Source organism: Manacus candei, unplaced genomic scaffold, assembly GCF_025592945.1.
Source record: "Manacus candei isolate 608988 ecotype Guabito, Panama unplaced genomic scaffold, ASM2559294v1 h1tg000194l, whole genome shotgun sequence".
Taxonomy (NCBI): Eukaryota; Metazoa; Chordata; class Aves; order Passeriformes; family Pipridae; genus Manacus; species Manacus candei.
In genome coordinates this window covers 142,915-157,500 of record NW_026138242.1, presented here as the reverse complement: position 1 = coordinate 157,500, position 14,586 = coordinate 142,915, and the positions used below count along the sequence as shown (strand labels likewise).

The 14,586-nt window shown below is 53.2% G+C and overlaps 1 protein-coding gene across 12 annotated transcripts in view; it reads right to left on the bottom strand.

Annotated features, from left to right (window-relative positions):
- The window catches only part of AKAP8 (A-kinase anchoring protein 8), a 23,163-nt gene extending 9,374 nt beyond the window's left edge, over positions 1-13,789 (bottom strand). For 11 of the 12 annotated variants that reach the window (XR_007901173.1, XR_007901177.1, XR_007901174.1 and 8 more), the window contains exons 1-8: positions 13,696-13,788; positions 9,322-9,360; positions 7,957-7,989; positions 5,717-5,987; positions 3,862-4,483; positions 3,247-3,388; positions 3,068-3,115; positions 842-938 (exon numbers count right to left, since the gene is read on the bottom strand). Coding sequence is in view for 6 of the 12 variants with exons in the window: in XM_051774289.1 (XP_051630249.1) it covers positions 842-938; positions 3,068-3,115; positions 3,247-3,388; positions 3,862-4,483; positions 5,717-5,987; positions 7,957-7,989; positions 9,322-9,360; positions 13,696-13,714 (1,271 nt within the window). In the remaining 6 variants the exon portion in view is untranslated. Of the gene's footprint in view, positions 1-841; positions 939-3,067; positions 3,116-3,246; positions 3,389-3,861; positions 4,484-5,716; positions 5,988-7,956; positions 7,990-9,321; positions 9,361-13,695 lie in introns of all 12 variants that reach the window. The other variant, XR_007901172.1, reaches the window with a different exon arrangement.
- Between the last annotated feature and the right edge of the window lie 797 nt (positions 13,790-14,586).

Below are 14,586 nucleotides of genomic sequence, written 5' to 3'. Positions count from 1 at the left end.
ATCCTGGAATTACACTGGGAATGAGGAACAGGGGAACTGGATCCAGGAATGCCCTGGGATCCGGGAATGCCCCGGGATCTGGGAATGCCCTGGGACACAGGAATGCCCCGGGATCCAGGAATGCCCTGGGATCTGGGAATGCCCCAGGATTCAGGAATGCCCCAGGATCCAGGAATGCCCCGGGATCTGGGAATGCCCTGGGATATGGGAATACCCCAAGATCTGGGAATACCCCAGGATCTGGGAATGCCCCAGGATCCAGGAATGCCCTGGGACATGGGAATGCCCCAGGATCCAGGAATGCCCCAGGATTCAGGAATGTCCCAGGATTCAGGAATGCCCCGGGATCCAGGAATGCCATGGGATCCAGGAATGCCCTGGGATCCAGGAATGCCCCAGGATTCAGGAATGCCCTGGGATCCAGGAATGCCCCAGGATTCAGGAATGCCCTGGGATCCGGGAATGCCCCAGGATCCAGGAATGCCCCAGGACACAGGAATGCCCCGGGATCCAGGAATGCCCTGGGATTCAGGAATGCCCCGGGATCCAGGAACGCCGGTTATTCCATCTTTAATTCCCTCCCTGGATCATTTCCCAGCCCTTCCCATCCACAGGAATGCCGGTTATTCCCTCTTTAATTCCCCCCTGGATCATTTCCCAGCCCTTCCCGCCCACGTCTCCCCCCCCTTTGGTGCCTCCCCATCCCAAACCGCACAAAACCCGGGAAAACCCTCCCGAAATCCCGACGAGGAGCCCCAGAACGCGACCCCCCCGCGGATTTTTCCATGTTATTCCCAGGAATTCCGCTCCTGGTCGATCCCTGGCTCATCCCTGGGCTCACCTGTCCATGGCCCGATCCCGCATCCGATCCCTTCTCCGCTGCTTCTCCCTCTTCTTCTTCACCTCCTCGTCGTCGTCCTCGCCGCCGTCCCCGGATGCTGCGGGAACCCATCCCAGTTATTCCCGGGATTTTGGGGGCCCAAAGCCCTTGGATTTGGGGGAATCTCTTCGCTCTCCCGACTCCCGTCGGGCTCCGGAATCTCTCCCAAGTTCCGACCTCTTCCCAAGGTTTCCAAGACTCCCAAACCAGGCCAGGGAGAACGGGAAGAGCCCTGACTTTTCCAGACCCCTCCCTCTCCTCTCCCGGAGGGAATTTCCTGCTTTCTGCCCCAAAATTCCTATTTTTCTTTTTTCCCTGTTCCCCCCTTTTTTCCCCAGGGGCTGAAAAAGCCGCTCCCAAAGCCACAAAATCCCGGGAGATCCCGGAGCTCCCGAAGCCCCAAAATCCCGGGAGATCCCGGAGCTCCAGCGGTTCTGCTTCCCTGGGCATGGTTTGGGACCTGCCCCTCACGTCCCATTCCCAAGAATTCCTCGGGAATCCCTGGATAAACCTCTAATAATTCCTTGAGAATTATCAGGAAAGCAAAAAAAGAAGGAAAAGGAGGAAAAGTCCGAAGCCCTGACACGTTTTGGGGCAGAAAGCTCCGAGTTGGGAGGTGGATAATTGGATAATTCCCAGGGAAAGCCGCCCTTCCCTGGATTAATTCCTTGGATTCTTCGACACACCTGAATTCCCACCTAATTTAAGGACTGAACCAAAGCAGGGGGATCCCGGGGAGCCTCCCTGGAAAATCCCTTGGCTCGGGATGTTTTTCCCTCTGCCTGGCAGGGCAGGGAAATCAAGGAATGCCGTGGGAATCACGGGAACATCCGCGTGGTTTTGGGCACTTCCCGGTTTTCCAGAGGGGCAATTCCACGTGCCGGGCTGGGCAGCACCTGGATGGGTGACGGGATCCCAACGTGGAGCTGGTGGCGCATCCCGGCGGGAAGCGGATGGAGCCGGAGCGGGATCGTTCCGGGAGGACCCCGGGAATGGGGGGACCCCCCCTTGGCTCCGCCCAATCCCCCCCATTCCGGTTCTCCTGGAAAAGAGAAGCACAAAGAGAGACCCCCGGGGTTATTCCTGTTGGGAATTCCCTCCTGTCCTTCCGGGATTCGCCGGCCCTCGTTTGTAGGGATGGGGATAAACCCCTCGGATCCCAGGGATTAGGGATCCACGTCGTGGAATCGTGGGATTGTTCAGGTTGGAAAAGACCTTTGGGATCGTCCAACCCAACCTGGCACTTCCAAGGCCACCCCTGAGCCATGTCCCCCCCCCAAAGGGACACATCCAGATTTTTTTGGGCACTTCCAGGGATGTGATTCCAGCCCTGCCCTGGGCAGCCCCTTCCAACCCTTCCCAGGAAGGAATTTTTCCCAATGTCCAACCTGAACCTCCCCCAGCCCCTCATTTTCCTGGATCTGCAGACCCCAAAACTGCCCCCCAGGACCCAAATCCCACCTGGAAACATCCCCTTAAATTGGGATTAGCCCTAAAGAGCCTCCCCAGGAGCCACATCCAGGGGCAGGATCCCAACTTTCCCCCTCCAGGATCCCAACTTTCCCTCTCCAAGAGCTTTCCAGACCCCAAACCTGCCCCCAGGATCCAAATCCCACCTGGAAACCCCTCCCTAAATTGGGATTCAGCCCCAAAGAGCCTCCCCAGGAGCCACATCCAGGGGCAGGATCCCAACTTTTCCACTCCAAGACCCCAAAACTGCCCCCAGGATCCAAATCCCACCTGGAAACCCCTCCCTAAATTGGGATTCAGCCCCAAAGAGCCTCCCCAGGAGCCACATCCAGGCACAGGATCCAAACTTTCCCACTCCAAGAGCTTTCCAGACCCCAAACCTGCCCCCAGGATCCAAATCCTGCCTGGAAACATCCCCCTAAATTGGGATTCAGCCCTAAGGAGCCTCCCCAGGAGCCACATCCAGGGGCAGGATTCCAACTTTCCCACTCCAGGATCCCAACTTTCCCCCTCCAGGATCCCAACTTTCCCTCTCCCAGAGCTTCCCAGCCCCCTCAGTGCAGCAGATCCGCCCGTGATCCCCGTGGGAATTCCAAGGGCAAATCCTCCCACGATACCCGGGCTCCAAACACGATTTCTGGGGGATTTTCCACATCCCACCCCCCGGAGCAGCCACAACATTCCCACATTTTCCCTGGATGCTGGAGCCACTTACACCTTTGTCACCTTCATCCCCGGATTTTTCCTCTCCTTCTCCCTCGTCCGCTGCGGGAAAAAAGGGAAACAACTCAGGGGGGGAAGAAGCAGCTCCGGATCGGGATAAAACCCCGGGAGAGGCGGGAAAACCCCTGAAATCCCGGGAAAAGGGCGGCTTTGGGATGGATCCGGGGCCGTACCGTTGTCGGAGTCGTCGCCCTCGCTGTCGGTCCGGGGCTGTTTGGCCTCGGGGTCGTCCCCGCTCTGGGATTGTTTCCGCTTCCGACCCCCTTCCCCGTCGGAGCGGCCCCCGGAGCGGCTCCGGAAGCCTCTTCTCTTGGGCTAAACCAGGGAGAAATGCTGGGATCAGGGAAATTCCAGGCACCAAGGGAGAGTTAAAGTCAAACTGTTCCACCCTGCCTTGATGGTTCCCACGGAAACTCCTTCTTCTCCTTCTCCAAGGAATTCCATCCCCAATCCCCCAGGACATGACAAGAACCCCAATGAAGCAACTCCTCCTTCTCCAAGGAATTCCACCTGCAACTCCTCCTTCTCCCAGGAATTCCACCTCCACCCCCCTGGGACATGGCTGGAACCCCCATGAACCAACTCCTCCTTCTCCCAGGAATTCCACCCCCAACACCCCATGAACCAACTCCTCCTTCTCCAAGGAATTCCACCCCCAATCCCCCAGGACATGACAAGAACCCCAATGAAGCAACTCCTCCTTCTCCAAGGAATTCCACCTCCAACTCCCCACAAACCAACTCCTCCCTCTCCCAGGAATCCCCCCCATTCCCCGTTCCCGGACTCACGGCGAGGGTGTTCCCGTGCCAGGGGGCCGCTCCCATCCTGTCCCTGTTGCGCTGCCGGCCCATCCCGTAGGGCGCGTTCCCGTAGCGCCCCATTCCCATGCCCATCATCCCGTACTCTCCGTAGTCTCCGTAGTCTCCGTAGTCCCCGTAATCCCCGTAGTCCCCGTAGTCCCCGTAGTCGCCGTAGTCCCCGTAGTCGCCGTAGTCGCCGTACTCGGGCACCAGGGCTTGGGAGAAGAGGGATGGCAGCCGGTTGGCCCCGGCGCCGCCCATCCCGCGCGCGGCCCCCAGGTAGTTGAGCTCGTTCCATCGTGCCGACAGGCGCTCCGAGCTGGAGGAGGGCGGGAAGCCCTCGGGGCGGCCGAAGGCGCCGAGGCGGCCCCGGCTCTGGGCGCGGTTCTGCCCCCGGCCCCGCAGGAGCCCGAAGCCGTTCCCGCGGCTCCGCGGCTGCTCCCGCCGCGAGTCGAAGTGGCCGGAGCCGGAGCCGGAGCCGGCGGCGCCGAAGGAGTCTCCGCGCTCGGCGGCGGCGTCGCCGTAGTCGGAGTAGCCGGCCCGGTAAAGGTCCCGCTCGCCCAGCGACGGGCGCGAGTCGTACGAGTCGAACGACTCGAAGCGGAAGGAGCTGCGGGGGGAGAGGGAGAGGTCAGGGCCTGGAATCGCTTCCCGGCGTCCCTTCCCGGCCCTGCCCAGCCCCAGCCGAGGGGTTTGGGCCGGAAAAACGGGATAGGAGGGTTTTTAAACCCTGTGCCCTGCAGCACCTTTGTTCTGGGGGAAGTTCAGGGATATTGAACTTTTGATGGAGGGAGAGCACGGTCAAGGCCTGGAATCACTTCCCTGCATCCCTTCCCAGCCCTTCCCATCCTTTCCTGGCCCTTCCCAGCCCGAGCCAAGGGGTTTGGGCCGGAAAAACGGGATAGGGGGGTTTTTAAACCCTCAGGACTGATGGTTTTCTGTGTCCTCTTGTTCTGGGGGAAGTTCAGGGATATTGAAGAAAAGCGGTTTTTTGATGGAGGGAGAGCTCCTGTTATCCCAGCATTGATCCCGGGAATGCTCACGTTATCCCAGCAGTATCCTGGGAATGCCTCACTCCTGGTGCTCCTGTTATCCCAGCAGTATCCCGGGAATGCTCCTGTTATCCCAGCACTGATCCCGGGAATGCTCCCGTTATCCCGCCATTCTCCCGGGAATGCCCTATCCTGGGAATGCTCCCGTTATCCCATCAGTCTCCCGGGAATACCCTCTCCTGGGAATGCTCCCGTTATCCCATCAGTCTCCCAGGAATGCCCTATCCTGGGAATGCTCCCATTATCCCATCAGTCTCCCGGGAATGCTCCCGTTATCCCATCAGTATCCTGGGAACGCTCCCGTTATCCCATCATTCTCCTGGGAATGCCCTATCCCGGGAACGCTCCCATTATCCCATCACTCTCCCGGGAATGCCCTATCCCTGGAACGCTCCCGTTATCCCGTCATTCTCCTGGGAATGCCCTATCCCAGGAATGCTCCCATTATCCCATCAGTCTCCCAGGAATGCCCTATCCCAGGAATGCTCCCATCATCCCGTCACTCTCCCGTTCCCACTCCTGTTATCCCATCAGTCTGCCGGGAATGCCCTATCCTGGGAATGCTCCCGTGATCCCGTCAGTCTCCCGTTCCCACTCCCGTTATCCTGTCAGTCTCCCGGGAATGCTCCCATTACCCCATCAGTCTCCCGGGAATGCCCTATCCTGAGAATGCTCCCATTATCCCGCCGTTCTCCCGTTCCCGCTCCCGTTATCCCGCCACTCTCCTGGGAATGCCCTATCCCAGGAACGCTCCCGCCATCCCGCCCCTCTCCCGCCATCCCGCCGCTCACCCCTCGTGCTCGTCCATGCCCTCGGCGGCGCCGGCGCTGCCCTCCTTGGACAGCATGTCCAGGCGCTGGTTGATCTTGGCGATGATGGAGTCGGAGTTCTCCGGGCCGGCTCCGTCGGCTCCGTAGGCGGCGGCGGCGGCTCCGTCGGAGTTGAGGCCCAGCTCCGAAGGCTTGGGAGGCTCCCAGGCTCCGGAAGCGGCTCCGTAGGCGTAGGAGGCGGCGGCGGGAGCGGCCGAGCTCTGGGGGGTGTAATAATCGTAGCCCTCATAGCCTGGGGGGGCACAAAACAACTTTAAACACCTCACAAACTGCTCTTTATTGTCATTATAGCCACTAAAAACAGGTTTTATACTCTGAAATATACTGGGGTTAAAAGGTTATAAAAGACTTTTTAATGTTGTAAAGGATAAAGGTATTTAGTCTCGTAATATAGTGATAATAAAGTGTTACAAAATCTTTTTAATATAAATTTTTAATGATAAAAATATAATGTAAAAAACGAAGCTATTTGATATCATAATATATTGACAGTGAAGTGCTATAAACCCTTTTTAATATTAGAAAGACTAAAGGTATTTGATACAGTAAAATATTGATAATAAAGTGCTATAAACACTTTTTAATATTAAAAAGAATAAAGATATTTGATGTGGTAAAATATTGATAATGAAGTGCTGTAAACACTTTTTAATATTAAAAAGACTAAAAGTATCTGATACAGTAAAATATTGATAAACACTTTTTAATATTGTAAGGATTAAGGATACTTAATGTCATAAAAGATGTTGATTTTCAAACATTATAAACACTTCTTAATATTAAAAAGGCTAAAAGTATTTGATGTGGTAAAATATTGATAATGAAGTGCTATAAACACTTTTTAATATTAAAAAGACTAAAGGTATTTGATACAGTAAAATATTGACAATGAAGTGCTATAAACACTTTTTAATATTAAAAACGTTAAAGATATTTGATGTGGTAAAATATTGATAATGAAGTGTTGTAAACACTTTTTAATATTAAAAAGGCTAAAGGTGTTTGATAGGGTAAAATATTGATAATAAAGTGCTATAAACACTTTTTAATATTAAAAACACTAAAGATATTTGATAGGGTAAAATATTGATAAAAAAGTGTTATAAACACTTTTTAATATTAAAAAGACTCAAGGTATTTGATGTGGTAAAATATTGATAATGAAGTGCTGTAAACACTTTTTAATATTAAAAAGGCTAAAGGTGTTTGATAGGGTAAAATATTGATAATAAAGTGCTATAAACACTTTTTAATATTAAAAACACTAAAGATACTTGATACAGTAAAATATTGATAATAAAGTGTTATAAACACTTTTTAATATTGTAAGGATTAAGGATACTTAATGTCATTAAAGATGTTGATTTTCAAACATTATAAACACTGTTTAATATTATAAAGACTAAAGGTATTTGATATTCTAATATACTGATGTTAAAGTATTACAAACACTTTTTAATATTATAAAGATAAAAGGTACTTAATATCACTTTTTAATATTATAAACACTGAAGGTATTTTATACTATAAAATATATAGATATCACAGTGTTATAAGCACTTCCAAATATTATAAAGACTAAAGGTATTCAATATCCTAATACAGTATTAAAATGTTATAAGGATTTTTTAATATTAGAAAAAAAAAACGTATTTGATATCACAATATATTGATAATAAAGTGTTAGAAACACTTTTTAATATTATAAAGACTAAAGGTATTTTACATTATAAAATACATTGATATTAAAGTGTCATAAGCACTTTTAAATATTGTAAAGACTGAAAGTATTTTACATAATAAAATATATTGATATTAAAGTGTAATAAACACTTTTTAATATTATAAAGACTAAAAGTATCTTATATCATAAAATATGTTGATATACAAACTTTATAAACACCTTTTAATATTATAAAGACTAAAGGTATTTTACATCATAAAATACATTGATATTAAAGTGTCATAAGCACTTTTAAATATTGTAAAGACTGAAAGTATTTTACATAATAAAATATATTGATATTAAAGTGTTATAAACACTTTTTAATATTATAAAGACTAAAAGTATTTTATATCATAAAATATGTTGATATACAAACTTTATAAACACTTTTTAATATTATAAAGACTAAAGGTATTTTACACCATAAAATACATTGATATTAAAGTGTTATGAGCACGAGACTCTGCACCCCCACCTTGCCAGCTCGCGGCGTTCGTGGCGTAGGAACCTGGGCAGGACAGAGAGAAAAGGGAATTTCAGCTCCCAAAGCCCCAAATCCCGACGGGAAAAGGGCCAAAAACCTGCTGGGAAAAGGGGCTGGAGCCCCGGCAGGGAACGGGAAAGGGGGAAGGCAGGAGGGTTAATTAGGATAATTAAAGGGGTAATTGAATGAAGCTGCTTTTTGGGGGGTTTGGGGAACAGGTTGAATTGTTTGGGATGGGAAGGAATTGGGATGAGGGCAGAAAATCCTTCAAAAAGCAGGAAAAGAGCAGGAAAAGGGAATGGAAGGGGTTGGGAAAAGGGGTCAGAACATCTCCTGAATTCCTGCTGGGGGAACGGGAGGGAAAAGGGGAGGGAAGGGGGGGAGGAAAAGGGGGGAGAAAAAGAGGAAGGAAAAGAGAGGAGGAAAAGGGGAAGGAAAAGGGGGAAGAGGAAGAAGGGAGAGATGGAAAAGGGGAAGGAAAAAGGGGGAGGAAAAAGGGGAGAAAAAAGGGGGGAGGAAAAAGGGAAGAAAAGGGGGGGAGGAAAAAAGGGAGGAAAAAGGGAGGAGGAAAAAGGAGGAGGAAAAGGGAGAAGGAAAAAGGGAGGAAAAGGGGGGAGGAAAAAAGGAGGTGGAAAAAGGAGGAAGGAAAAAGGGAGAGGAAAAGGGAGAAGGAAAAAGGGAGAAGGAAAAGGGAGAGGAAAAGGGAGAAGGAGAAAGGGAGAAGGAAAAGAGAGAAAGAAAAAGGGAGAAGGAAAAGGGAGAAGGAAAAGGGAGAAGGAAAAGGGAGAAGGAAAAGGGAGAAGGAAAGAGGGAGGAAAAGGGAGAAGGAAAAAGGGAGGAAAAGAGAGAAGGAAAAAAGGGGAAGGAAAAAAGAGGGAGGAAAAAGAGGGAGGAAAAAGGGGGAAGAAAAAAAGAGGGAAGAAAAAAGGGGAGGAAAAAGGGGGAAGAAAAAAGGGGAGAGGAAAAGGGGAGAGGAAAAGGGGGAAGGAAAAGGGGAGAGGAAAAAGGGGGAAGAAAAGGGAGAAGGAGAAAGGGAGAAGGAAAATGGGGGGAGAAATAAAAAAGAAAAAGGGGAAGGAAAAAAGGGGGAAGAAAAAGGGAAGGAAAACAAGGAAGAGGAAAAAAGGGGGAGGAATAAGAGGGGAAAAAAGGGGGGAGGAAAAGGGAGAAGGAAAAGGGAGAAGGAAAAAGGGGGGACAAAAAAGAAGGAGGAAAAAGGGAAGAAAAAGAAGGAGAAGGAAAAAAGGGGGAGGAATAAGAGGGAGGAAAAAGGGGGGAGGAAAAAAGGGGGAGCAAAAAGGGGGAGGGAAAAGGGGAAGGAAAAAGGGGGAAGCCAAGGGGGTCCCCCAAACTCACCCTGTGTGTTGGTGGTCCCGGCGCTCCAGGTGCCGTATCCTGGGAAAAGAGCAGGGCCGTGAGCAGGGGGGGCTGTTCCTCCCCTTCCCGACCCCAATCCCAACAAAGTCCCCAATTCCAGCCCCATCCCACCTTGGGAAACGCCCCCAACCTAAAGGTCGAGGGGATGTTCTGGCAGGGAAAGCAGGATTCCATGGATTCCAGGGAATGGTGGGATAAACCCCCCCAGGCACTGGGGGAGGGATGTTCCCGTTGGGATATGGCAGCAGGAGCCTCCTTTTCCCTTGGGAATATCGGGGATCCCGGTGGGGGATCCCAGCTGGAGGAAACACTTCGAGCTCCCTGAGCCTCCCAGTGCTAATTAAGAGCTTTGTGTTAACGAGGCGCCTTCGATCCGCTCGCTCCAGGACCGGCAGCAAGGGGAGCTCCTTTCCAGGGGGGAGAAACAGGGAAGGGCCAGGACAAGCAGGACATGCCACCAGGACAGGGAGGAGATCCCACCAGGACAGGGAGGAGATCCCACCAGGACAGGGAGGAGATCCCACCAGGATCCACAGATCCCACCAGGATCCACAGATCCCACCAGGACAGGCAGGAGATCCCACCAGGATCCACAGATCCCACCAGAACAGGTAGGAGATCCCATCGGGACAGGGAGGAGATCCCACCAGGATCCACAGATCCCACCAGGATCCACAGGAGATCCCGCCAGGATACACAGGAGATCCTACCAGCATCCACAGATCCCACCAGGATCCAAAGGAAATCCCACCAGGATACACAGGAGATCCCACCAGGATATGCAGGAGATCCCACCAGGATATGCAGGAGATCCCACCAGGACACAGAGATCCCACCAGGATCCACAGGAGATCCCACCAGGACACACAGATCCCACCAGGACACAGAGATTCCACCAGGATCCACAGGAGATCCCACCAGGACACACAAGAGATCCCACCAGGATCCACAGATCCCACCAGGATCCACAGAAGATCCCACCAGGACACACAAGAGATCCCACAAGGATACACAGATCCTACCAGGACACACAGGAGATCCCACCAGGACAGGCAGGAGATCCCACCAGGATCCACAGATCCCACCAGGACACACAAGAGATCCCACCAGGATCCACAGATCCCACCAGGACACACATTCCCAGATAATTCCCCTTCCCACTGGCAGCGTGGGGAGGTTGTTCCCAGCCCAGCTCCCCTTTCCCTCGGGATGGGCTTTCCCAGATGCCGGGCTGGGCTTTCCCAGATGCCGGGCTGGGCTTTTCCAAATGCCGGGCTGGGCTTTTCCAGCCGTCCCTTGGCCTCCTGGGGAGGGAATTCCATGGAATTCCGGCCGGAGCTCGGCTCCATCTTCCACATGGATTCAAATCCACGATCTCCAGTGATCCCGAGCCCTGGCTGGAATCAGGGACTTTGGGATCATCCCAAAAGCGGGAAAGGGAAGCGATGCCAAGGCAGGGAAAGGTTTTTCCAGGCAGGCCCCTCAAACCGTGTTCCCAACCAATCCCAGCTCCCCCCCCCTTCCAGTTTTAAGCCATTTCCAAGAAAACCTTGGGAATGTTGATCCAGGAGGCAAAACCAGCCCGGCCCTGCCCGGAACCCCCAGGAAAAGAGAGGCTGCTCATCCCAAATTCCAGCCCAAAGGAACCCCGGCTCTCGGTCCCTCGGGATTCTCCGGGATAAAGCTCCTTGGTTTTGTGTCCCGGGGTGTTTCCCGAGCCATTATCCCGCTCTTCCCAGGGACGGAGATGTGGGATAACAACCACCTCAGGCCCGCGCTAATTAACGGCCCCGTGGCTAATTGTGGAACTGAATATTCCAGAAACGCCCCCAACGAGGGAAAACTCTCGGAGCGAATCCTCGTCGCCGTCTCTCCCGGGATAAAAACCACGGAATTAAGAGCAAAGCAGGGGGAAAAAACCAACATGGAAAGGAGCAGGTGGTGAATTTTCTGGAGCTGAGCGTGCCCTGGGTGACGATTCCTGATTTCCAGGCAGGAGTTTCTCCAGGGAGAAGAGTTTGCCTTTTGGGAACGAGGAATTATTTCAATTAAATCAATATATTGCCTGCAAGGCTGGGGGATCAAACAGGCTCCAAAACCTCAACAGGCACGGGATTCAAACCACCAAGGCTGCTTTTCCCACTTCCACATCCTTTAAAAAACCCCAAATAACCCCAAACTCTCGGAATTCCTTCGCTTTTATACCATAAACCAGGAAAAATCCACGATAAAACCCCCCTATGGAGTTTGCTCCATTCCCAGTCCCACGAGGCAAAGGGAAGATCCCTCATTAAGCAGCTCGTTAATTCCATGAATCCAACGGAATCTTTCTCGGGAATGACTCGGAGGTGCCTGAACTCTTCCAAGTTGTTCCTCCAGACTCGCTCGGCAAAGAGCCCCCAGGCTGATTTAACACTCATTCAAGGGGATTTTAATCCTGGTTTTTATTCCCAAAGAACAGCGAAAACGCCGGAAAAGGATTTAAAAGCTTGATGGAGGAGATGCTGCAGCTCAGATTCCCACCTTGGCCACGGGTTGTATCCATGAATTCTGAAGGATCTCTGTCCATGGGTTATATCCATGAATTCTGAAGGATCTCTGTCCATGGGTTGTATCCATGAATTCTGAAGGATCTCTGTCCATGGGTTATATCCATGAATTCTGAAGGATCTCTGTCCATGGGTTGTATCCATGAATTCTGAAGGATCTCTGTCCATGAGTTGTATCCATGAATTCTGAAGGATCTCCCACGGGTTGTATCCATGAATTCTGAAGGATCTCTGTCCATGGGTTATATCCATGAATTCTGAAGGATCTCTGTCCATGGGTTGTATCCATGAATTCTGAAGGATCTCTGTCCATGGGTTATATCCATGAATTCTGAAGGATCTCTGTCCATGGGTTGTATCCATGAATTCTGAAGGATCTCCCACGGGTTGTATCCATGAATTCTGAAGGATCTCTGTCCATGGGTTGTATCCATGAATTCTGCAGGATCCCTGCAGGACGTGGAGGGATGAGGGAAGGCCAGGCAGGAGCTGGATTAGTTATAAATCCCGCTGCAATCCCGATCAGGGGATAAAACCCAGGGAAGTGCCGTCAGCAGGGAAGGAAAAACTGTCCTCGTGGGATCTTTGTGTCCATAATTTGAAGGAAAACTCATCCATGTGGAATCTTTTGTGCCCGTGAATGCGGATACAAGTGAAGGGGGGGATGAATCCAGGCGGGAAGAGGATCCAGGCTCTGGGATGCTGTCGGATGCCACCCTCTGACATCCAAATAAACTCCATCCAGGGGCTTTAAATGACCGATATCCAGCTGTTAAACTCCCTTTTCGGTGACTTTCTTCCAACTCCCACCTCTGCATCCTCGATTTTGGTTTAAAGGGACATTAAATCCCGGCGGGATCCGCAGATCCCGGTGACACCAAGGAAGTCGACGCCCTTTTGGTGGAGGAGGACGGGATTTTCCCCTCATAAATCCCTTCCCCGGGCCAGGGAAGGAGGCTGAAGAGCCTCAACAGCCTTTTGGTGCTGCTGCAATCCCGGATGGGATTCCAGAGGGATCCCACCCGCTCCCTGGTGCTTCCACTGACAATTCCTGGCTGGATGTTGTTACACCGGGGATGAGGAAACACCTCGGGGGGCAAAGACAACCCCGGGGGGGATCCAGGGAAGGGGATCTGAGGCGGGGGGGGGGAATTCAGAGATCCACAGGGAATTTTGGGGGAGATCCAAGGAGGGGGAATCCAGGGGGAGACCTGATGGGGGGATCCCAGCGGGATCCGAGTGGGAGGATCCGGGAGGGGGGACCCATGAGGGGAGTGGGAGCGCCTTGAGGAGGGGACGGGTCTCCCTGCGGAGGAGACACGGGACCCCCCTGAGGAGGGGATGGGACCAAGCTGAGGAGGGAATGGGACCCCCTGAGTGGGACATGGGACCCCCCTGAGGAGGGTACAGGACTCTCGGGGTTCGCAACCAGCGGGACCGGGAAGGAGAGGGGGAAACTGAGGCGCACGCGGCGGGGGCGGGGCCGCGGCCGCCATTTTGTGTCGTCTTCAGAAATGGGACCGGCGCCATTTCCGCCCCCCCCCCGCGCTCCCCTCAGGGAACAGCCCCCCCCATAGAGCCCGCCCAACCAATCAGCGGCGCCCTGTCGCTGAGCGACGGGGCTCTCAGCCAATCAGCGGCGCAGGCCCTTCACGGGAGGCGGGCGCAGCGCTTCCCGCAACGGCTGGGCGCCCCCCCCACCCGGTTCTCCCGCCGGTAACGGAGCCAGCACTGAGGCAGCGGCGGGACGGAGCCGCCACCGCCCCGAGGGAGCGGCGGCGCCGCGGGGCCGCCCCGCACCTACCGCCGTATCCCGGCTCCATCGCCGCCTCCGCCTCCGCCCGGCGCCGCCGCACCGCTCGCCCGAGCGCCAACTGCGCACGCGCGCCGCGCCCGCCTCCCATTGGGCCCCTCTGCTGCGAGGGCCCGCCCACGAAGCTTTCCATTGGTGGAGCTCGCCCAGAGGCGCGGCCCGCCCGCCGCTCCCATTGGTCGGCCCGGCGGCCCTCCCCCGATGCGATTGGCGGAGGCGCTTCCTCCCCGGGGGGCCGCCGGCGCGCCCACCTGTCAATCAGAGCCGTTCTCGCTCCTGATTGGGCTGCGGCGCGGGGCTCGCCCGGGGCCGGCGCTGAGGGGGAGGCGGGCGCCGCCATGGAGCCCCCGGGGCTGGGGCGGGAGCGACTCCAACCGGGTCCCCACCGGCACCGAACTGACCTGAGGACCGGCTGTGAACCCAGCCCCTCGCAGCCATGGTGTCCCCGTCCCCTCAATGACAATGTCCCCCATCCCCTCACAGCCATGGTGTTCCTGTCCCCTCACAGCAACGCTTTCCTCCGTCCCCTCACAGTGACAATGTCCCTCCATCTCCATCCCCTCACAGTGACAATGTCCCTACATCCCCTCACAGTCACAATGTCCCTCCATCCCCTCACAGTGACAATGTCCCTCCATCCCCTCACAGTGACAATGTTCCTCCATCCCCATCCCCTCACAGTGACAATGTCCCTCCATCCCCTCACAGTGACAATGTCCCTCATCTCCATTTCCATCTCCTCACAGTGACAATGTCCCTCCATCTCCATCTCCTCACAGTGACAATGTCCCACATCCCCATCCCCTCACAGTGACAATGTCCCTCATCTCCATCTCCATCTCCTCACAGTGACAATGTCCCTCCATCCCCTCACAGTGACAA